Below are 22,995 nucleotides of genomic sequence, written 5' to 3'. Positions count from 1 at the left end.
GGACGGAAGTCTCCATCTCTCTCTCTCTCTCTCTCTCTCTGTCCTCAGCTGACATTTTCAACATTGTGATTGATGTTGGCTAGATCCTGCAGGAAACGAGACTCGAGAAGGAGCAGAGAGAGAAAAGCTTAGGGCTGCAAATCCTCCTTAAGGATCATGGAATCCCTACAGTGTGGAAGCAGGCCATTTGGCCCATTGAATCTGCACCAATCCTCTAAAGAGTATTCCCCCCCCAACCCTATCCCTGAGACCCTACATTTCCCATGGCCAACCCACCTCAACTACACATCACTCAACACTATGGATAGTTTAGCATGGCCAATCCACCTGACCCACACATCTTTGGACTGTGGGAGGAAACCCACACAGACACTGGGAGAATGTGCAAACTCCACACAGTCACCTGAGGCTGGAATCGAACCCAGATCCCCGATGACTGTGCTAACCACTGAGTCACCGTAGGGTTAGGTCAACTCTGCCACCAAAGCTGAGAGGGTCAGAAGACATTGATGGAGAGGGTTTTTGGAATGATGGATTCCAGGAACAGGGATAGGCCGGATTTCTCCTTGGAGCACGAGGGTGACATTAGCATGAGGGTGAGGATTTGACACAAGACATTGTGTTTCAGATTGTGAGCTGGGTGAACAGGAAGCAGCTGTTCCCCTTCGTTGATGGCTCAGGAATAAGGGATAAGTGAAAGACAGGAGGTTTCCAGGGGATATTTCTCCCAGAGGAAGCTGGGCATCTGGAAATCTCACCGCCTTTAAATTGGTCATGGATGTGTCAGTGGAGTTATTTGTCTGTAACGTGATAATGCTCATCACAGGTCACATTCACCGCTATAGGCTGCAGGTGGAAAAGTGACACTGGTGGGGGCAGCATTTGCTTTTGGCACTACGGATCTCTTTGATACAGTGTGATTCTGTGAGGTGTTGGAACCCACGATGTGGGGTGAAGGAGAGAGTGTACGGCTGAGACCTCCATAACCAGAGGAGGAGAGGTAGTGTAACCCCTTCTCCAGCCACTGACTCCCACATTGAGTCACTTTTGCACAGTGCATGTTCAGGATTTGGGTTGCACTGTGTGTTCCAGGGTAGGACTGTGTCTGCTGGTCATTCGGCCTTTCGGAGACCTGGGTCATGGCAGTGTGTGTGACCCTGAGGTGTGAAACATCTCAGGCTCCATCTTTTACAGCAGCCACCAGAAACACAGCGTCAGTATTGGGTGAGACAGCAGAGGCTACAAACAGCAGCTGCTAAATCTTCCTGCGTCGTATTCTCAGATGACAGGATGGGCTAGAGGCTTGCTGACCCCAGTCTTTCACACTGAGATTGATGAGTGCACCCAACTGACAACAACAACTTGCATTTCTCTGAAGGTTAAGAAGGTCCCCAGACATTAGACTAAACAGGACAAATGCTGTTGTGAAAGCGAGAGATAAAAACAATGACTGCAGATGCTGGAAAGCAAATACTGGATTAGTGGTGCTGGAAGAGCACAGCAGTTCAGGCAACATCCAAGGAGCAACGAAATCGACGTTTCAGGCAAGGGCTTTTGCCCGAAATGTCGATTTCGCTGCTCGTTGGATGTTGCCTGAACTGCTGTGCTCTTCCAGCACCACTAATCCAGTAGTTGTGAAAGCGAGACTGAGCTATGCCACCCAGCTCAGTCTAGCTTTCACGACAGCATTTGTCCTGTTTAGTTGATCCTTTCACCTCCCTCCCAGCTCTCCTGAGCCCCATTTGGATTCGGCCCACATTGATCTCCCTCAATAAAGACAATGGTTGCCTTCAGCCTTTGTCAGGCCTTGTTTACAAAGGTTATGTTTTAATTGGCAGTGGGATCTCACCTTGATTGGAGCTCATCTATAAGAATCTGACCAAGTTACCGGAAGGAGACAGAATTCCTGAAGCCTTGGCTGGGATTCCGGTCCAGTCGGAGCCCACAGGAATTACATTGTACAACAGTAAAAACTCTGCGATCACCTGTAGCACCCAGCCAGACCCTGGGAACACCTGTGCAGCAAACTCCTTTCCGATCTAAGCACCAGCTTCATGTCCATCACCTCACTATTCCCTCAAATTGGAACCCCGTCCACCATGTTTTACAGCACAGGACACCCTTCCACCCATTGTGACTGTACCAGCTCCTGAAAGAGATACCTAGCTCGTCTCAATCACCAACCCTCTAAATTCATCCCTGTCCAATAAATACCCAGTGCTCTTGGAGAGGCTCCTACCACTGTCTCAGGCAGCACCTTCCCAATCCTAACAACTCTGAGTAAAGATGCTTCTCCTCATCTCACCCTCTTCGCTGACCATCTTTCAACTGTGAGCTTTCATCACTGACACACCAACTCATGGGAAACACAAGATCCTCCTGTTACTCTGTCAAAATTGGTAACGGGTTTGAACACCTCAATAAGCTTTAGGTGTTAATCTTCCCTACTCCAAGGAGAATACACCCAATCTCTCTCAACTTTTATCTAAAATCTTTCATTCCTGGTATCATTTTCGTAAATCCCCTTTCAACTCTCTCCATCTTTAACATCCTTTGTTGAATCAGGTGCCCAGAACTAAACACAATATTCCAAATGTGGTCTGACCAAGGATTTGGAGAGATGCGGTGTTACTTTCTTTGCTTTTACACTCTATGCCTCTATTTATAAACCCCAGGATCCTACCAACCTTCTTCCCAACTGTTTCAGCTTGCCTGGCTACCTTCAGCAAATCATGCAAATGAAACCTGAGCTCCCTGTGCTCCTGTCCTGCCCACAGAGTTGTACCATTGAGCCTGTACTGTCTCTCCATGTTCCTTCCCCCAAAATACACTCCCTCACATCTCCCTGACAGGCAGCTGCCCATTTGGCTAACATGTCAATGTCAGCACTATCCTCACAGTTCACCCTTCTCCCTGGCTTAGTGTTAGCTGCCAGTTTACAAATTTTACCCTCAATAGACAATTGCAGAGCAATGCCACCATGCAGTTTTGCAGTGGGGATGCAGAAACCCCTTGTGATCACAGTCTGCTGTAAATCTCCTAGCTCTGTTTTATGTCCTTCCCCCTGCTCTTTGTCATTTGAAACTCTGCCTCACAGTTAGCAGTGAGCACCATCTACTGGTGTGTTTATGGCTCATGTTACTGTGCATTCCAACAGTCAGAAGAAACACAGAGACAACCAAAACAGGAGGAGACACAGGCCATTCAGCCCCTCGAGCCAACCCCACTATTCAGTAAGATCGTACTGGTCTGCTTGTGTTCCAAATTCCGCAGGCAGGGGGCAATGTGCCCACATAGAGCTATCGGGGGAAACCACTCGATGTGATTTGCAGAGGCTTCAGTCAAATTCTCCTGTAAGAGATTCATAAATATCATTAAAATGCTTGGGTCTGGGGTGGTGTATGGAGTAACAAAGATAGAGACATGGTTAGCAGACAGGAAACAAAGGTCAGGAATGAATTAGATTCCTTCGTGTGGAAACAGGCCCTTCGGCCCAATAAGTCCACACCAACCCGCTGAAGCGCAATCCACCCAGACCTGTACCCCTTCACCTAACACTATGAGCAACTTAGCATGGGCAAATCCACCATAACCTGCACATCTTTGGACTGTGGGAGGAAACCCACGCAGACACGGGGAGAATGTGCAAACTCCACACAGTCAGTCGCCTGAGGTGGGAATTGAACCCAGGTCCCTGGTACAGTGAGGCAGCAGTGCTAACCACTGAGCCACCATGCTGCCCACAGGTCCTTTCTGAACAAGCAGGGTACTGTAAGGATCCACATTAGCACCCCAGCTATTCACAGTACAGGTTAATGGTTTAGCTGAGGGAATCAGTGTAAAAGTGAAAATTAGAATTCAAGAGGGAGAGAGACATAGCTCTGGTGGTGAAAGGTGGACGGTGGTGATGAAGGTATCGAGCATGGTCGGTGCACAATGGAGGGGCTGACTGGCCTACTCATGTTTCAATGTTACCACAGAGGGAGGGCAGAGGGGAGATGCGATCTAGGGCACTGCATGTGGAGGGCAGCAGCAGCAGCAGCAAGGTCAAAGGTCATTTTCTGAAATGGAGGAGCCGGTGTTGGACGGGGTTGGTCAAAGTTTAAAAATCATCCAACACCAGGTTATAGTCTAACAGGTTTATTTGGAAGCACATTAGCTTTCGAAACTGTGGGACAGGATCATAGGACACTGAATTCATAGCAAAAGATCACAGTGTCATGCAATGAACAAACCTCGGTATGTCATATACCAATATATGGTTTCAATTGCATGACCAAATCAGCGTTGCTCCGTAGCATCTTGATCGTGTGAAGCCTGGCTCTCAGAGGGTTGGGTCTTTTGCCACCAGCAAGGACAGGGAGAACTGCCTGATGCAGCTGCACTTGCTGACCAAGGAACCCAAGGAAAGGTCTGATGGAGAGACCTCTCTCTCTCTCTCTCTCTCTCTCTCACATACAGTCTGGATATGACAGGATCATCCAGAGGAAGGGAGGAATGGCATTGGAAAAATCGTCAGGAAGAGGTGTTGGAAGGCTGATGCATCCGTTGCTCAAGGGGATTAGGAAATAGCTGAAGAAGGGTTACAAGGCTTTTGAGGTCAGAATTGGGAAGGGGCTAATAAAGCCAGGTAATCACTGGGTGCAGAATAAGGCCATTTGGCCCAGACTTGTGTCCAAGTTCTCCAGCTGTCTAACACTTCACCAGATGTTGATGGAAAAACTGAGGTGACCTATTTTTGTGTTGGCCATTCCACCCTGGTGTCAGTGAGTACAAAGATAGAGAGAAACAGCAGTGCACAGTTCTCCCCAGGCCCTGTGATAACTCCTCTGGGAACCAAGCCAACTACAGCCTGTCATTGTACCAGAGGGTCAGACAGCTAAGTAACAAGCAGCAAACTCCCAGACAGGGAAGCTGGTACAGGAGTCAAAGGTATCTGGACAGTAGACTGGGCACCATTGCTGCTCTGGGAAGTGGGGGAGGTGTGAGTGAATATCAATAGCCCCATCCCACAACAGGCAGCACTCTTCAGAAGAATAATCTCCATGCTCTAATTACCTGAGAAAGGCCCCCAACATGACTTCACTACTGCACAGTAGTCACAGGGGAGCTTGCTGTGTGTGGTGATCAAAAGACCAGACCTAAAAACGCAGCTGGTGTTGTACATTGGGCAGACCACTTTGGAAACAGTACATCTGGGGACAACACCAAATAAATGGCTCACCATCATAACCCAGATGATGAATCATACATCCTCTCTCTCTTTTAACAGTGTGGACAAGAGACCGAGGAGACCACACCTGAAATGGATGCAAATCCTTAAAGTTTCCTTCATGTTTGACAACTCTGCCGTTATTTCCCATGGGAAATTATCACTCAGAGAGACTCCAACTGGGGGGAAGCTGTCAAACAACAGGATAAAAACCTTCTCATGTGAATGGGCCACTGAGATGGAATTTGGAGCTGCGTTATAGGTGCTATTCATCCCTGTTTGTCATTGTCCAGGAGCACCTGCTCTTAAATCCATTCAGCAACTTGGACCATCTGAGAATCTGTTCATCCTCTTCTCCTATTTTCTTTTTTAATTTGATGGGATTTCCGTCTTGCTTTTCTCACTCATCCCTAACCTGCCCTTGAGAAGGTGGGGTGCTGAGCTACATTCTTCAATCACAGCAGTCCGTGAGCTACAGGTTACCTGGGAACAGGATTGTGACTCAGGGACAGTTCAGATCACAGCCACATAGTTCCAAGTCAGGACGGTGAGTGGCTTGGAGGGGAACTTGCAGGGGCTGATATTCCTGGCTAGTGGCTGTCCTTGTTCTCCGAAGGGATACAGATTGCAGGAAAGTGCTGTTTGAGGAGCCTTGCTGAGTTGACATGGTGCATTTTGCTGCAGCCAATGTGGGTGAATCCCTCAACTTCAGCACCACGATTGAAGAAGTGGTGACAGGATCGGGGTGTTGCTGACATGGCCTGCACTTCGTTGCAACCCCTCAATGCAGCATGGAGATTGGTCTCACAGGATCACTGCATTTTATGATAGTTGTCAATAATACAGCAGGCTGTGGGATCTGAGTCACAGAGTTGCAAGCTGTCCAGAATATCAATGGCAGCTTTCCTTGCTTCAACAACTGCTTGGACTCTGACAACAAGATGACACCTTCAGAGTCAGTGAAGTATTAGAAGAAGACTTGGTCATTTTTATTGGGTTCTTTTTATTTGCAACATACATAAATATTGTGTAGTCTTTAACACCATCATATATATATTTACACACGTATGCGTGTGCGCGCACACACACATGAAAGTTGACGTTCAATTAAAAACAGGCCCATATACAATAACACATGACAGCAGGTATCACTTCAATTGGATAATTCATACTTCATACAGACAGACACACATGTCGAAGCACTTATTAAAAATGGAAAGGATTTACTCAACCACTTTACTGAAATAAACACATCTGTGAGTCTATTCTGCAACGTAACTGGTTCCGAATTAATGCTGTGCTTTGGCCTCTGAAAGCTTTCAACACGACTTCAGTTTGATGTTGGAAATGTTGAACCTTGGGATCTGCTTCTTTTGGGCTGGAACTCACAAATCAAACCCAAAGTGTAGGTTGTGTTTTGAAAGTAAAGCCGTCACAGTAAGTCTCTTGGTTGGGTCTGACAGCACATTCTGCTGGACTGTCCTGCTCTGGTAGTCCTGGTTTCCTGCACTTGGCACCAAACTCACCTCTCTCTGGTTTGGACACCAGGGACTGCAATTGCAATAGTTAAGTGCGCATTATGGTCCACCTGCTCTCTGGACATTGCTGGTGACCAATAGCTGGTCTTAACTTCAAATCATCAATTGTATTACTGCAAAGTAAGGCTGCCTTTGGATTGGAGAGAGGGGACAACAGATCATTGCCAATTTCATAACGAATCCCGAGGCCTGAGTGAACACCCATCCCTTTACACCATCTGGCGGAATTAAATTGATCATTCTGGAATTGCAGGCTGTCGGTGCTTTCTTTTTGAAACCACTATCAACTGTTATTAAAAAAATCCAGCTGGTGCATTCCTGTCCAATGATATCCTTGCTCCAGACCCACAACGTGGCTAACTTTCAACTGCCCACTGAGATGGGCCAAGCCTATCACTCCGAGCGAAGCAAATTTGGGATGGGTCAGCAAGCCCACATCCCATATCAACTGGGGCTTCCTAAAAATGGAGTTTGTTTTTGCCAGACCATTTTGATTTAAGCTGGTAACTCATCGAGAAATTCACAAATCATTTGGGTGAGCTCACTGCAGCTTTGATTTTTTGTTTTGGGTGCATTTTACTTTTTGAAAGGAGATCGCACAAGTACGAGTTTCTGCCAATCAAAGTAACATCGAGCAAAAAGACATGAAGTGGAGGTTGTAGCATATTGCTGCCAGACTGAATAAAGCGCAGGGAAACCGAACATGCTCATGGTTCACTGTACAGAGCAGTGGCTTCAGACAGCAGAAGACCATGTCAGCAAAGACAGCAAGAGATTCATATCCAGGACCAGAGCAAAAGCTGCTCTGGTGGGTTTTTGGTTGGCCTACCTGCAGGAGGGAGTAACTTGGACGAGGTCACCACTCAGAGGTGTGAAATGCATTCAATGTCAGCAAGCCAGAGAGCTGGCTGCAGTCTCAAGCAACAGTGCACCGGGAAATACCCAAACACAGCTCTGCACCTTCAGCAGAACACAGACTGTATTGTTCACCACTGCTGTCCACGTTTCCTCTCAGAAATGAGAGATTACAAGGCACATTGATGGGACAATCCCCAACTCCTGCAGAAAGCTCACTCTCAGTTTGTCATCTTGACTTCCCCCAAACTACCATCCTGCATGCCATTCTCAATATCCTGAGCACACATTAGATTCTTGTGTTAAATTTGCAGCTGAATTATTTGAACCCAATTCAACCAGTCCAACTGGTGCAGTAAAACATCCTAAACAGGGATTGTGATCCGATAAGGAGTGACGAGATCTCTTGCAATGCAGTGGTTGTGTCCCAACCTCTGAGGGAGGATGCCCAGGTTCATTACCCCTAGCTCGAGAGCTATGTTAGATCTGAATGGGTTGATGAATATTATCTGCAACGACTGAGTCATTATCAACCAAAAACCCAAAAGAAGCAGCATGTTGAACCTTCCCAAGGTCAGAGAGACACAGCATTGACTCAGGTCTTCATGTTACACAAGAGTGCATGGAGTTCGGTCAAGGATTTAAAACACATCTCAAGAGTTTTCACAAAACCGCAATCAATACTGCCTTCCAAAATGTGAATTTTACTCAATTCCTGCAAGCCCCCTGACACCCACACCTTTGTCACTCCCAGGTTTTGCTTTTGAAGACGTTACCCTTCACCCCAAAATGTTCGCAAAAGACTGCCAGGTATCCAACAGGTATCTCTCACAGTGCCTGGGTTGGAGTGGGAATGGGGAGGAGCGATTGCACTATTACAAGGTGTAAGGCCTTGTCTGTGAGCACCACAGGTCGTGATGAGGATACTAACGAACACACACACACATGTGGCCTGTCTCCTCACTCAATGCCTGGAGTACAGCCCTGTGTGACTGGGACCTGCATTCCCCATTACAACCCAATCACAGCGAGAATCAGCAAAGAACTTCAAATGACTTACTTCAACGGCAGGTTGACCTGGTGACAGGTCAGCTTTGGCACATGTTGACTTGCTCTCGCTCCATGCTGGTGCTGAGACCTGCAAGGTTTTCAGGACGGTGCTGTCTCTCAAGGGTTAATGTACGCTTGCACATCTGCAGCTCTCATTCTGGGCTGGCTAAGAAGATGTAATTATACGCTACATCACCCATGCACATGGTACCAAACACAGCTTGAACTTAGTGCTGATGAAGATACTGCCTGTTTGAATCAAACAAGGACTTTGGTTCAATGGTGTGTGGAGAGTCTTTTCAGACTCAAATTTGTATCAGTGCTTTTGTAACAGACCAAATCTAAACAGTGTAACAACGCTGTCCTTCCGCAAGCTTCTGCAAAAAACAAACAGCATATTTCAGGATGTGATTGTTTGTTAGTTTGTTGGTTTGGCGTTCCCCCCAACTTCTTCCACACCAATTTCTGGGAAATTGGTTCCTCTGTCAATCTGCATCCAATGGCTCCCAGGCTTCCGCGCTCAAACTAAGTGTTGAACTTCAGAAACCTGTTTCTTACTGCAGACTTTCGCCAACAAACATTCAACCAATCAGAAAAGTAAACAATAGAAAATTTCAGTGTGCAAACAAAGAGTCTCAAGGGGAAAACAAAACCCATGCTAAACATACTTGGTGCCACAGTGCAGATTGGAGTCACAGCAGGCTGAGCAGGAGCTAGTTACAAGTCAGACAAGAGAAAGGGATGGAGGGACGATCACTCCTGATAAAGGCTTTCAAAGTTAACCAGTTGGCGCTGGCCACTATGTGTTTCAGAGAGACAACTTTCATCCCAGATTTGAGTTTATACACAAGAGAAGCTGCGAAACTCAGAACTTGTTTGGTCTCTCCTTCCTTCGTGCAGTGCAGCCAGTGGATGAACAAATTTCCTGGGCATTTGCTTCCCACACTTGACCCTGTACAAGCAGGAGTTGGTTCTCACATTTGGCCATGAGGGAGAATTTCCCTTTTCCCTGGGGGGGGGGGGGGGGGGAGGGATTGTTCCTTGATGACAGAAAATGTTGAAATAATAGACAGGCAGTTTACCAGACGGTGAGCTGGTGTGAGTCAGCAGATATGCAGAGAGCTGGCTCAGTCTGCCATTTGACATCAACACAATCCTTTTATCTTCCCCGTCAGAATTTCCATCTTGAGCAGAATGGCAATGAGAATCTTTCCTTGGTCAGGCAGCAAATGTATTTTCAGTTAAAATCTCCACCACTAGCCAGTCCCATCAAAGTTGAAACTTCCCTAAACTGGTACATCATTCTGGGGTGCTGTCAGAACCAAGCCAATACTGTGCACACCACAGCCTGAGTAATTAAGTGGCAACCATGCAGCTACTGGGTATATTGGGGGCCTTGTGAAAATGGTTTCAAGGTATCAAGATCATTGTATAATGTACTTTGACCTTGTCTGCCTCTCAGTTCCCAAAGTTAATGCTGCTAGTTCCTGCTGAGAGAGATTCACCAGCTCAATCAGTGCTTTACAGTCAGATGCAGACAAGTTGGCCCTGTGGCTTTAACCAACGACCCCATATCAACTGTTCACAAAACATGTCTCTCCTGTTGGCCCCAGCTGCTGTGATTTATTCCACTTACCAGCAGTAACACGCCCCAGTGAGCCAAGCTGTTATAAAGATCATCTTCCCCCACTTCTATCCCTCACGTGAGTGAAACTGAGCAACATCACCCAGACTGAAGCGACTCTGACCTCCTTTTAAGCTGTCCTATTCCTTCAGTCCACCAGCTAACTAACCCCTCTTTACTAGTGCCTGATCGCTGATGCTGAAGTACTGGTCTAAGCTGCAGCATGCTCTCTGATGATGCAAGCACAGCTGGTCTTTCACCAAATTCACCAGGTCAAAACCAAAAGCAGCTAGCAAGTAAAGACTGGAAAAGGTCAGTACAACAATTACTTGAAACGTGGCTGTCTCCTCTGACCAGACACGAAGCATCGCGTGTGAAGTTGTACACACGGAGAATAAATGGTAGGTGGGTCTCAGAAGTGGACCGTACCTGCTGTACACGACAGTAGGTAACACAGTAGCTGGGCACTGCTTCTGGCTGGCTATGAGCTGGTCGAATGCGGTGAAATGCCGGGCTTTGGGAATCAGGGACAGGAAGCTGGGCAGCAGGAGGTGTAGGAGTATGACTTGGGGTCTTGACAGAAGGATGACTATCGCGGTCTCCTTGGACCTTTCACCATCTTCTCTGGGGAAGGCAAGGGGAGGTTGCTGGAAACAGCAGGGTGAGCCAACTTCCAAACCTGCCCCAGTCACCAGCTGATCAGTGACACACGCAGAAATCCCAATTCTTGTCCACTGAATTCGTTCTGCCCTGTCTAGTTTATACAAACAAACAGAGACAGCAGGGAATCCGGATTGTAGGCTGTGCTATACCAGTTAGGATTCAGCTTGTTGAGGGGTCCTGACCCCCATCTAGCATTGCTGTTTGGACACTGGGCTGGGGGAAGGTGCTCCATCAGCATCAGACACCATCTAGGCTTATATGTGAGGAATACCCTCCAGGCTGTTCTTGGAAGCTCCCCAGGGAAGGATTCATTGACAGAAGTGATAGAAACCACTGCACAGTGATTTCTCCTTGCAGCAGCATGTGGGTCAGTGCTGAGGTCAGATATCAACAAAATACTGCTCGTGATCACACCTTCCTTTTCAGACGGACAGAGGATGGATCTTTGTGTATAAAGGTAATGTTTGACATTACTGATCTCGGAGGACACTGCCATCTGTGGAGCTGGTTTTCTTGATGGGACTACGCGGTTTGTGAACATTTCCAAAGAAACAGACAGCAGTTTTAGCCAACAAGAAAGTTTGGCTCAATCCAACAAGTTGAAGAATGTGAGAGGTATAACATGGTATCCCAGGAAGTCTGTCCCTCAGGTAACAGGTAGTCCGACACCCTACTCCTGACAAGTGCCTGCTGCTCCACTACCTTTCTCTTTTCGTTACTCCACTTGTTTCTCCATGCCTCCTGTCTATCTAAAGGAACACAGCCAGTGCAAAGCGCGATTCTCAAAGCTCTCTCAGTTGCCTGAAGAAGCCCTACAAATGCAAACATTAAAACTTGAATGTGGGGTGTTTTTTTTCTCAAAATGACACAGCCTGCGTTACACCAAATTTCTACATCTAATCCACCCTAAGAGTACATTCTGGCTAAAGAGCAAGTAACCGTGGAAAGTCAGTGAGACCTTGTACACAAGATTCCCCAAGTGGTGCCCAGTCGGCTAGGATTGGTATACTACTGAGTCCAGATCCATCCTTTTTGCACAGTTTCTGATTCAGCCTCCGAACTCCTCACTTGCTTGGCATTGCAAACACCAATGGTGCATCTTTGTGTTTTTTTGAAAAAAGCACTTTGTGCATGTGTGTGGGTGTGTCTGTTAATCACAGGCTCGGCACATCAGTGGCACAACAGCTGGTGGGCTGAGACGCCAGCATTAAACTCGTGCCTACTTTTAGTGATCACTGCATCGACCAGAATGTGAAGCTTTTGTGTCGGAAGGGATCTGGAGCTCAAGGTTACGTACGCAAATCGCTGGTTGGATATGAGGTTGGACACACACTGCGGTTTTTGAGAGCAAGTTCGGAGGCTGGATTCATTCGACAGGCTGGTGCACCAGAACGGGTCAGCTCTACGCTCCATTCTGTAGGACCCCTTTCTGGATCAGGTTGGCCTTCAGGCTCTTGAAGATCTGGAGCTGTTGGTCAACGCGGAGAGCCAGCAGCTGCTGCAGCAATTTGCTCGGATTCGGGCCCCTAAGGACCAAGCAGAGACATTTCAATACAGACCCCCTTTCCCCCGCTCTGGAAAACCAAGTGCCAGAGATTTTAGCTCCCCTCATCCCGCACAAACGTACCAGCTGCTTCCTGATCAAGGGATACACATTGGTGCAAACCCATTCCTGTTTCTTGGAAATGGCGCTGTGGGATGTTCGTTGTGCACCTCAAACAATAGATGGACAGGGCTTCACAACCGAGAGAGAGAATCAGCACCAGTCTATGCTGAGACAGCTCAACCCTCTGGACTGATGCATGGATCCATGATCATCTCATTCATAGTCTGGTGGCTGTCTTTGACTGGCATAGACTCGATGGGCTGAATGGTCCCTTTTCTGTGCTGTCCACACCTCTGTGATTCCAAGGCGAAAGCACAAGCAGGAGTGGTTCCACGACAGTAACTTGCAAAGGGAACGTACATGGCTGTGGGCTCAAACCATACACTTCCCTCCTGTCCACTCTAATGGGCAAGGTTCATTGTCAGGAGTGGGGGACTGCTACATTATCCAGGTCATGTGTGCAGTGCACGAACAACAGATTGCATTTAGGTAGCATCCTTGTGCCAGGAGAACCTGCCAAGGCATTTGACGTGAAGGGACCATGAGAGATTTGGACAGGAGAGTAAAGGAGAGGAAGCCTTTGCAGGGTTGGAGGGTGAGGGTGGTGGGGAGGGGGGATGGATGTTCTGGGGAGGGAATGCTCAAGACTTGGACAGAGGACACAGCCTCAGTCAAAGGGACAAAGTTGAAAAGGCCAGTGCTGGAGGAAGAAGAGGTTTCCTAAACTGCGGCCAGGCTGCAGGAAGTCGAGAAATGAAGATACTTCCTTCCTGAGCGCTGGGTCAAGAACCACTTTGAGTGCTGGCAGGTCAGGGTTCAGTCTCCTAGCACACTGCCTTCACTCTGTACATCTAGCATGTTCCCTTAGAGGGGTGGGAGTGTTTGGCACTCCCTGCTGACGGGGCAGGATCCTTCAACACATTTAAGGCTGAGACAGACAAACAGACAAATAGAGAGGTTCAGAAGTGGATGTCAGTAATGTTGGGTCAGCCATGATCCTACTAAATGCTGGGGCAGGTTCAATGGGCTGAATGGCCTACTCCTATTTCTTATGGTCCTGTGTCAGTTTGAGTGCTGGGCTGGTCAAGGTGCTATGTAAATGCAGCTTACATGGAATTGAATTGTGCATTTTGCCTTGAAGTGGCTGGGGGGTAATTGAGGAAAGGTGATGCCCTGCTCCAGTGAGTGCTCGGTGTTATGCTGAGGGGATACCACTCATTCTTACCTGATAAAGCTGGCAATGTAGACATTCACAAAGGTGGCCATTAGATACTGGCAATCAAACCGATCCATGATCCCACCGTGACCCGGTATGGTATCGGCAAAGTCCTAGGGAAAGAAGGAGCCACAGGAATCATACCAATCCCATCGCTGAGACATGAAGTCACATCAAAAGTCTCCCTCTCCGATATTTTAATCATTGATCTCCTTCTCAACATGGATCCATCTGTTCAGCAATTGCCCAGAGAGTAGTCAGTTTCTGAGGAAACCCAGAGTGTCTTCTCAGGAGATGTCCGGACAGGCTCACCTTCCTGCAGACTGGCCAAATGGATTGGCTCCTTCGAGTTTTGGAGAATACAGTGAGCCGCAGCAAGACACAGGGTTGCTGCCACAAAGTGGGGAGCTGGAATACACTGGGCCATGGTGACAAATTGGCTTGCTGCCATATACAGGGCCATTGCTCTACACTGGTGCACTGGCAAACACTGCGCCACAGCAATATAGTGGGGTCACCGCCGTCAACTGACCTGCTGTCTTACACTGGGCCACTGGGAGGCAGTGCTGGGGAACCACTGACAGAGTCTCTCCGGAAATCTCTTGGTTCCTCCACCCCCCAATGAAAGGGAGAGAATTCATAGGGCAGCGTTAGCATCCACCTCATGGGAAGATGCTGTCAGTGTCCAGGTAAACATACTCAAGATGAATACTCAGACATGGAGCTTTAGGAGCTGCACAGCTCCTTATTCAATACCAATGCATCCTCAGGGGCCACTTTCCTGTCTGATCCTCATTGACCTCTATCCCCTCTGTGTCTGAACATTAAACTAGGCTGATCAGGAACTGCAGTACTCCCCAAGCCTGAGCAAAGACACTTCTCCTTATCTCAGCTGTGTACGTGGGCATTGTATCCAGAGAATCACCCACTGCCTGCTCCCAGAGCCTCCAGCCAGGTGAAAGCAAGCATCTGTCTTTGTCAGCTCCTGGAAGATATGGATGTGTTGTGACCAGGTCACCTCTGTGCTCTTCAGAATCCCAGCCACTTTCTCAGCGTGGTTCCAGGGTCATTTCAATACCTGGCAGTGCACGTTCACTTGGGAGGGAGTCGCTCAGAGGATTTAGGAAGTAGGGTATGGGACCAAGTTCGCCTGCTCTTGTGTGGAGACACTACAGACACAATCAGGCTAACAACTACAGCATGAGGTCGCAATGATCTGTATGTTTGCTTGTATGCTGGATGGTTTGATCACTTTCCCTCTGTGTGCTGGCCCGCTCCCAAACATTGCAGCATCTCTCTCTCTCTCTCTGCCAGAAACCCTGGCCAGGGAAGGAAGGATTAGAAATACCTTGATTTTGAATGCTCTCTTGAAGCCGCTGGCAAAGAATCCTCCAAAGGGGCTGATGAGAGAAGCGAAGGTGGAAAGGGCGATGCTGTGAATCTGGAATGGATAGAGCCGGATACTCTCCTGCAGCCATGGAAGAAGAAGCAGAAATCAGCTCACTGATCAATTGTTTTTTGGTAGTTGGAAAATTTTGAGCTTTGAGGGGCTGTGTCTGGCCCTGATCTTCAGCCACACACATTCAGCCGGTTCCATTTTGCCCTTTTCAAGTGCTCTGACTGCCCAGCCCGTCTACAGCAAAAACAAAAACAGCTCTCAAACCTTTACTCGCGAGAGGTTGCTGATGACATACCGAGCCTAAAATGGTCTGGGCCAGACAGGGGATGCTGTAATCCTGCAGCTGGAATAGTTCTGATGGCTCACAGTCCACGGTGAAACTGTTGGCATCATTGTTGAACTCAAATGGACAGACAAAGTACTTGTACCCCGACATCACGTAGGAGAGCTGCAAAATACAAACACAACCCAGACTGAGAACAGACACTTTCCAAGAGTGCTGGCTGTACTCTGTGCTGCCAAGTGCTATCCCAGCTTGTGACACAACCCCGTTTATGCCCCAGGCCTGCATCTCTATTCTCTGTAACCCTGCAACCACTGCTCTTGGTCATGTGATTGTGAGCTGTGACAGAGCTGGCCAGTGGTCCACTACACTGTCCGGCCAACCCAGAAAAGGCTCCTCACAATCACAGCAGTGATGGACTGTGTGAGGCCATTCAGCCCACAGTGCCCGTGTGGCTCGTTCAAGAGCTAACCAATGGGCTCCTCTCCCACAGATGTTTTCATGCATTAGGCCAAAAGCCTTTGGATAGTTCCTACTGAATTGGGCCTCTGTTGCCTTTTCAGACATCACTGAGATTCTCTCCATTCCCTCCGACTCTCCGACCATAAGTTCGGTGCGACTGGCTCTAGTTTCTCCGACTTATCCCAGCAAATTCCTTGCTTCACTGGAATCTGTTCCAGCTCTAGCGAATGATTTCTCTCTGCTAGGAATGACCCCCAGCTTCAGCAGTATCTCCCACTCCAGCCGCAATTGTAGTGAATTCCCTCGTTCTACCCCTTTCCTGGTCCTTTTCCCAAGCACCCAGCTCTCCCTCTCACACAAAGCAAACTGCCTCTTGCACAGCATGTGACTCCTGTCCAGGCCTCGCAAAATCAAAGGTGGAAATTCAGGGAAGAAACCACCTTCTTGGCAACTTCCAAAACCAATTTGTGTTCGTTCTGGCATTTAATACGTTGGTTCTGTTGACAACTGGGTTTAAGGAAGACCATTCCTGGTTTTAAAAACAGGAGCAGCTTATAGAGTCACAGTTGTGAACAGAAATTATGGTGGCTCCATGCTTTTTGGTCTGACTCTGTATAAGCCAGTGTTTGATTGAATTCTCACCACAAGACCAAACAGAACGGTGGAAAAGAATCCTCCGATAAATCCTTCCCAGGTCTTCTTCGGGGACAACTGTAAAAAACACAGATATGAAAGACATTCAGATCTTTTTTGCGACATCAGAGCATTGAAAAGGTTGCTGTCAGTCCTATTGTTTTGGGATTTGTTCTTTAAAATTTCACTGTCTAACCATGATTTGGAGATGCCGGTGTTTGACTGGGGTGTACAAAGTTAAAAATCACCCAACGGCAGGTTACAGTCCAACAGGTTCATTTGGAAGCACACTAGCTTTCGGAGTGCTGCTCCTTCATCAGGTAGTTGTGGGACAGGATCATAGGACACTGAATCTATAGCAAAAGATCACAGTGTCATGCAATTAAAATGATATATTGATATATGATATACCGAGGTTTGTACAGTGGGATCTTTTGCTATAAATTCAGCACTCTGAAAGCTAGTGCTTCCAAATAAGCCTGTTGGACTGTAACCTGCTGATGGGTGATTTTTAACGGCTTTACCAGAAATTGCTTTGCAACATAAAGTTCAACTTGAACTCAAGGCTGTGGGCCATATGTGGGAAGGTGGTGCTTGATGGGCCAAAGGGCCTTGTTTTGACTGAATGACTCTCTGAAGTGACTGCCACAAAACCTAAGGTGATCCTAATGTGTCATTGACTGGTTAGGGACAAGGCTGTTTCCTCTGTCTCCCTCCAGACCCTCTTCAGTCTTGATCTGGGCCAGGCTTGAACCTGAATTCAATGGAGAAGGAGTACAGAACTCGAGACACATTCCACCTTCTGGAACCCCCTCTGATTCCCTATTGAACAGGATCCAATGGCTCTTCCATACCCCAGAGTCCTTTTTCAGAGGACCATATTGATTTGCTTCCCAGTATTGGGCCTGAAATTGGCTGGGAGCGATTTCAATTTCGGTTCCCCCCCTGCACTTCTAGCTCTGTAATCCATTCGATGATGATCTCCCAGACTTCAGGCTGGTCTCTCAGCCACCTCACCTCAACACAGAAAGAATTCAGGTGCTTCTAACTTCTCTCCACTAAGTCCTGCCAGCACAGCTGCCCAACACGATACATCACCTATCTTTCGTCAGATAATCCCAAGCACCATATCCTGATATTGCTTTGTCCCCTGCATCAGGAGCAGGAAGATGACCATTTCACTCCTGGTCCTGCTCCACCACTGACGGCTGATCAGACTGCCACCTCAAATCTATCCCGTTCACCCTCCGTGCATCACAAGAATTGATTCATTCTTGCCTTGAAAATGACCCAGGATTCTGCTCCCAGTACCTTGTTGTTGAGAGAGTCCCAAAGCCTTTCAATTCTCTCAGAATTGTATTCCACGCTGCCTGTTTTTAAGTGGGTGATCCCTGATCGTTAAACAATGACCCTTCATGTCCGCACTGTCCCTTCTAGCTTCCCCTGAAAGGTCGTGTCTCAACCACTGTGTGAAATGGGGAGTCTCTCAAGGGCGATCAGCTCTGTCCACTCTCCTGAGCTGCAAGTGACTTCTTCAGTTTGATTTCTGGAGAGAGGGAATCGGAGCTTTCTGTCTGAAGTTGGGATGTGGCTTTCACCTCTGTACGCTTTATACTCAGCCTGGCTGTGTTTTGTGTTTCGTTCACCTCCATGTTCTTGCCTTTCATTATACTGATCTGGAAAGCCTTGCACTTTGTTGGATCCCACTTCAGGCTTCCCATTTGCTAATCTGTTGTGAAGAATTTATATTCTCGACTGACGCAGCAAGAAAGCATTATCCCTTTTGCATCTGCAACTGAATTTGAATTCACTAAGTCTGGAATTAAGAGTCTCCCAATAACCTGGAATCCATTGTCGGTTGTTGGGAAAAACCCATCTGGTTCACTTTTCGGGAAGGAAACTGCCATCCTTCCCTGGTCTGGCCCACATGTGACTCCAGACTCACGGCCAATGTGGTTGACTCTTAACTGCCCTCTGGGTAACTGGGAAATGCTGGTCTAGCCAGTGGGCCCCATCCCATCAATGCATCAAAAAGACTTATCCATCTCCAATTTTGATCAAGCGACAGTGGAATCACAGAATTAGAGAATCCCGACAGCATGAAAGCAGGCCATTCAGCCCATCGCATCCGTGCTGACCCTCTGAAGAACATCTGACCGAGAGCTGCTCCCTTCCTGTCCGTGGAACCCCACATTTCAGTGCATTAGTGGGTGAAAGTATGTCACAGCCCAGACATGTTTACCACTGGGACGACAAACTGAAGTGGAAGCTGGACTGTGATATAACTGGGAGAAAGTGAGGACTGCAGACACTGGAGACCAGAGGAGAAAAATATGGTGCCAGGCAGCATCCGAGGAGCAGGAGAATGGACGTTTCGGGCATAAGCCCTTCTTCAGGAATGAGGCTGGTGTGCCAAGCAGGCTGAGATAAAAGGTAGGGGGGGGGAGGGGCGCTGGGAATACGATAGGTGGAAGGAGGTGAGGGTGAGGGTGATAGGCCGGAGAGGGGGTGGGGCGGAGAGGTCGGGAAGAAGATTGCAGGTCAAGAGGGTGGTGCTGAGTCTGGGGGTTGGGACTGAGATAAGGTGGGGGGGGGAGGGGAAATGAGGAAATTGGAGAAATCTGAGTTCATCCCTTGTAGTTGGAGGGTTCCTAGGCGGAAGATGAGGCACTCTTCCTCCAGGTGTCGTGTTGCCATGGTCTGGCGATGGAGGAGGCCAAGGGCCTGCATGTCCTTGGCAGAGTGAGAGGGGGAGTTAAAGTGTTCAGCCACGGGGCGGTTGGGTTGGTTGGTCTGGGTGTCCCAGAGGTGTTCTCTGAAACGTTCCACAAGTAGGCAGCCTGTCTCCCCAATATAGAGGAGACCACATCAGGTGCAACGCATACAGTAAATGGTGTGTGTGGAGGTGCAGGTGAATTTGTGATGGGGCAGACTGGGAGGGTTCTGCAACTTGCAGTGAAAGTGCTGGATATTTTTGAGGTGCTGCTTTTTGAAGCAGCGAGTGGGAGAATTTGATAGCACAGAGAGTCTTTGGTGTTCAGCACATTCTGCCTGACGACAAGCCCTCCGATGGGTCAGGGAAAGCACAGAGGGAAATAACCTACAGCCTGCAAACAGGAAGCATCCATCTCCCTCTTCACCCCCTTCCCCCAACCTCCTGCTGACCCAATCTCTGCAGCACTGCAGCACAAAAGCTAAAAGACTTCAAACAAGAAATGACCAAGGTCCACCTGATTACTGTTGGATCTAAGAGTGACCAGCAGCCGATAGCAAACAGGATGTCAGCATCAGTGCTAAACAACAGAAAACAAATCAAAGACTGTCAGAGACTATTTCACCCATGTGGATGAAATATAGATTTTTGATGTACATTGTGTTTCTCCTATCTGTATTCCTTTTCCATCCACAGTACCTGTGTCAAACTCTCTGTCTTCATTGTGTGTGTGTGTGTGTGTGTGTGTGTGTGTGTGTGTGTGTGTGTGTATTTGGGATGTTTGAAGGGATCTCATCAAAGTTGCCTGATAGGATTTCTCATGTCCTTTCTTTGCTCTGCCATTTGTCAGGGTAAAGTGTAAAAGTCCAGCTATTTTCTGTCCAATGATGAGACCCGTCGTGGACGCAGGTCCTGAGTGCCCGTCCGTCAGGCGAACCAGTCACTGGGATGGTTTAACCAGTCACTGGGATGGTACTTGCCCATTTGGAATTGCTTCTGGAACACGTGAGCACAATGATCAGCACCCTTTGCCCAGTTCCACAGTAACATGTGTGACTTCCACACTGGGTTCAAAGGTCAACATTGAGTGCATGTGGGAGAGGGGAACTTCTGAGTGCCTTTCCCTGTCGTCCCAGCAGCAAGTCCAACCAGCTGCAAGGGAGGAAGCGCAGTCTGAAGCTGCTTTGACCCCACACCTTTGTCTCCACAGCAGAGAGAGCTCACCAGGTCAGGACAAACTGGGACTGATTGAGCTGGCTGCTTCTCTCGGGTGGGATTGATTTGAATCTCTGCAACATGTGTGTTTATCTGGTCACTGACCTTGATGAGGGGAGTTCGCCCAAAGAAGAATCCAAACATGTAGGCCATGATATCATTGCAAATCACACAAGAAATTGGAACAATGAACCTGAGAAACAAAACAGAGGGAGCAACGATCAAACAGCATGCGCCAGACCAAGTAAGAGACCACTCAGAAATCCGCAACCTTTAAACTACAGAGGAATAATCTAAAGGACATAGGCAGGGAGTATTCTGTTCAGATAATTGAATGCTGGATAACATAGTCAGCCAAGCATTGGGACTTTAAAATTTTGTTCAGATAATCCAAAATTCAGTGAATCAAATGCCAGACAACATAGTTAGCCAAGTATCGGGGCCTTGCGATCTTGTTCAGAGAATCTGAAATTGGGTGAGTTGAATGTGTGATAATCGGGGTTCCTCTGTACGTGGAATCCTCATCACATGAAGCCAAGGACAGCAGCAGCTGGAAAGTGTATTCTCAATGTGACAGCACTCTCTGAGAGTGAAGGTACCTGGCTGTTCACGTAGAAACTGCAGGTACCCAGGACTACGTTACTCAAGCAAGGTATTCACACATATGGGTTGGGCTTGCCAGGGAACTCTCTGGAGTTAACAGCTTTAAATGACCCAAATTGATTCAAGTTCAGGATGCACAGTAAGACAGAACCAGGGCTGATTTGGAGGCATGGTATTTGTATAAGAACCTAACGAGTGGGACAGGGTTAGACCAACTTTCTGTCTCTGAGGCTTGAGAGATGTTCCATTTGTCTTGAGCATCGAGTCACTGGAATGTTCTCTGGGTGTTGGGAAGAGACATGCTTGAACATAACGATCTGACTCCACCTTGGAAAGCCATTTTGGCATCAAATGGGAACATCGTCCCAACTTTACGACCTTGCCTTCAAACAGGGATCTCTGTGAGATCCAGTTCCCAAGGATGAGAACCCATGAGTCTCGTGTCACTGTATAAGGGGATGCCTGATCGAACATCTCACCGAGACAGACGCAAGGGACAGCCCTCAGTCACTGAAACACTCAGCTCAGCTTCAACACCCCCTCTGGCAGGGCAAGGTCAGACTGGCTGAAAAGACAAATACAAAACTGGCCCAAGTTGGTACAGCCCTGCATGATGGAAGCAAGCACTGGACTGTCACTTACCAAATCATTCCATCAAAGAGGTTGTGGATGATCAGGTGAGACTGGGTAACTACAATCAGCAAGGTCACGTGGGTCCATCCAAACTAGAAAGGAGTAAAGAACACTCAAATGAAAACACTCAGGAGGCTGGTATCCACACACCAGAGTGTCAACACATCTAACCAAGGGAATCGAGACCATTGAGGACTGAGCAGAACTGGGGTTTCTGTGGTTTACACATGTCTATTTAGCAGTGGACAACAGGTATCACACAGTAGGCAGCAAAGAGAGTGAGGTCAACCAGACACCCAGCCAGTACCCTACAGTGAAGGCACTGCCATCTCCTTCCCTCCCTCCATCCCTCTCACCTTCGGCTGCAGCATGAAGAACACCAATACAGTGAGCTGGCTCTCCTCACCACAGTTCCCTAACCCCCACAGAACTTTGCAGTTCTGCCTCCACTTCAGGTGTGTCCAAGGTGCTGACCAAATCAAACCCAGTCAGTGGGTTGGGATGGTGGCCCAGGAGCGACAGCAAGGGGCACTGTAAAGGCAGAGTGGGGTTTCCCTGTGAATATCAGGCTTTGACATACCATGTAGAACTGCAGTCTGTAATGTTTCTTCACCAGGCTCAGGACAAACATGCAGAATCCTACAAACAAAACAACAAGTCACTGTTGGTCAAAAACACAATATACTAAAGACCACAACAGATCAGGCAGCATCCAGGGAGAGAAAGCAAGCTCACGTTTCCAATCAGGGTGACTCTTGTCAGCTTGGATAAATGCCATGGAAAAGACTGTGTATTCTGAGAATGGATCTCCACATATAACATGAACTGGAACTTGTATGTCCTTTCTCCCTGAGAGCCTGACACCAGCAGCTAAAACCATACTGTTTGACCTGGCTTGTTCACAGCCCTGTTCAAGGACTTGCTGTACAACTGCAGCCCACATTGGTAAGCTCTTGTCAATTTGAACTTCAAGTTCAGTAGATGAACATATTTCTCTGCCTCTGCATTTGGCTGGATTTACAAAATGTTGAAAACACCAAGTCTGGTGAGTGACACAGACAAGATGATTAATTTCTCTAATTCTCTGATTCGAACAGCTTGTCCACAGTGGGCATTTTCTTCCTGTCACACTGACTCAATGCCTGTCTGATACATTATTTGACTTTTCATTTGTAAAATATTGAAGGGTCTAACCCGCCAAATCCCATGAGCCCAGTCAGACAGAAAGAGTGCTGGCATTTGACACAGAGTTCACCGCTGACTGAGGGAGTATGTGTTGTTATTTTTACA

At 47.8% G+C, this 22,995-nt stretch overlaps 1 protein-coding gene across 1 annotated transcript in view; it reads right to left on the bottom strand.

Moving 5' to 3' along the window:
* Positions 1–6,195: 6,195 nt before the first annotated feature.
* The window catches only part of cds2 (CDP-diacylglycerol synthase (phosphatidate cytidylyltransferase) 2), a 36,129-nt gene continuing 19,329 nt past the window's right edge, over positions 6,196–22,995 (bottom strand). The window contains exons 6-13 of the mRNA XM_072553949.1: positions 22,286–22,344; positions 21,715–21,797; positions 20,575–20,662; positions 16,551–16,619; positions 15,459–15,611; positions 15,113–15,232; positions 13,774–13,877; positions 6,196–12,468 (exon numbers count right to left, since the gene is read on the bottom strand). Coding sequence (XP_072410050.1) covers positions 12,345–12,468; positions 13,774–13,877; positions 15,113–15,232; positions 15,459–15,611; positions 16,551–16,619; positions 20,575–20,662; positions 21,715–21,797; positions 22,286–22,344 — 800 coding nt within the window. The 3' untranslated portion in view covers positions 6,196–12,344. The remainder of the gene's footprint in view (positions 12,469–13,773; positions 13,878–15,112; positions 15,233–15,458; positions 15,612–16,550; positions 16,620–20,574; positions 20,663–21,714; positions 21,798–22,285; positions 22,345–22,995) is intronic.

The sequence above is a fragment of the Chiloscyllium punctatum genome, chromosome 35 (assembly GCF_047496795.1).
Source record: "Chiloscyllium punctatum isolate Juve2018m chromosome 35, sChiPun1.3, whole genome shotgun sequence".
Lineage (NCBI taxonomy): Eukaryota > Metazoa > Chordata > Chondrichthyes > Orectolobiformes > Hemiscylliidae > Chiloscyllium > Chiloscyllium punctatum.
The sequence above is the reverse complement of the archived record's forward strand: the minus strand, read 5'-3'. Positions and strand labels throughout refer to the sequence as shown.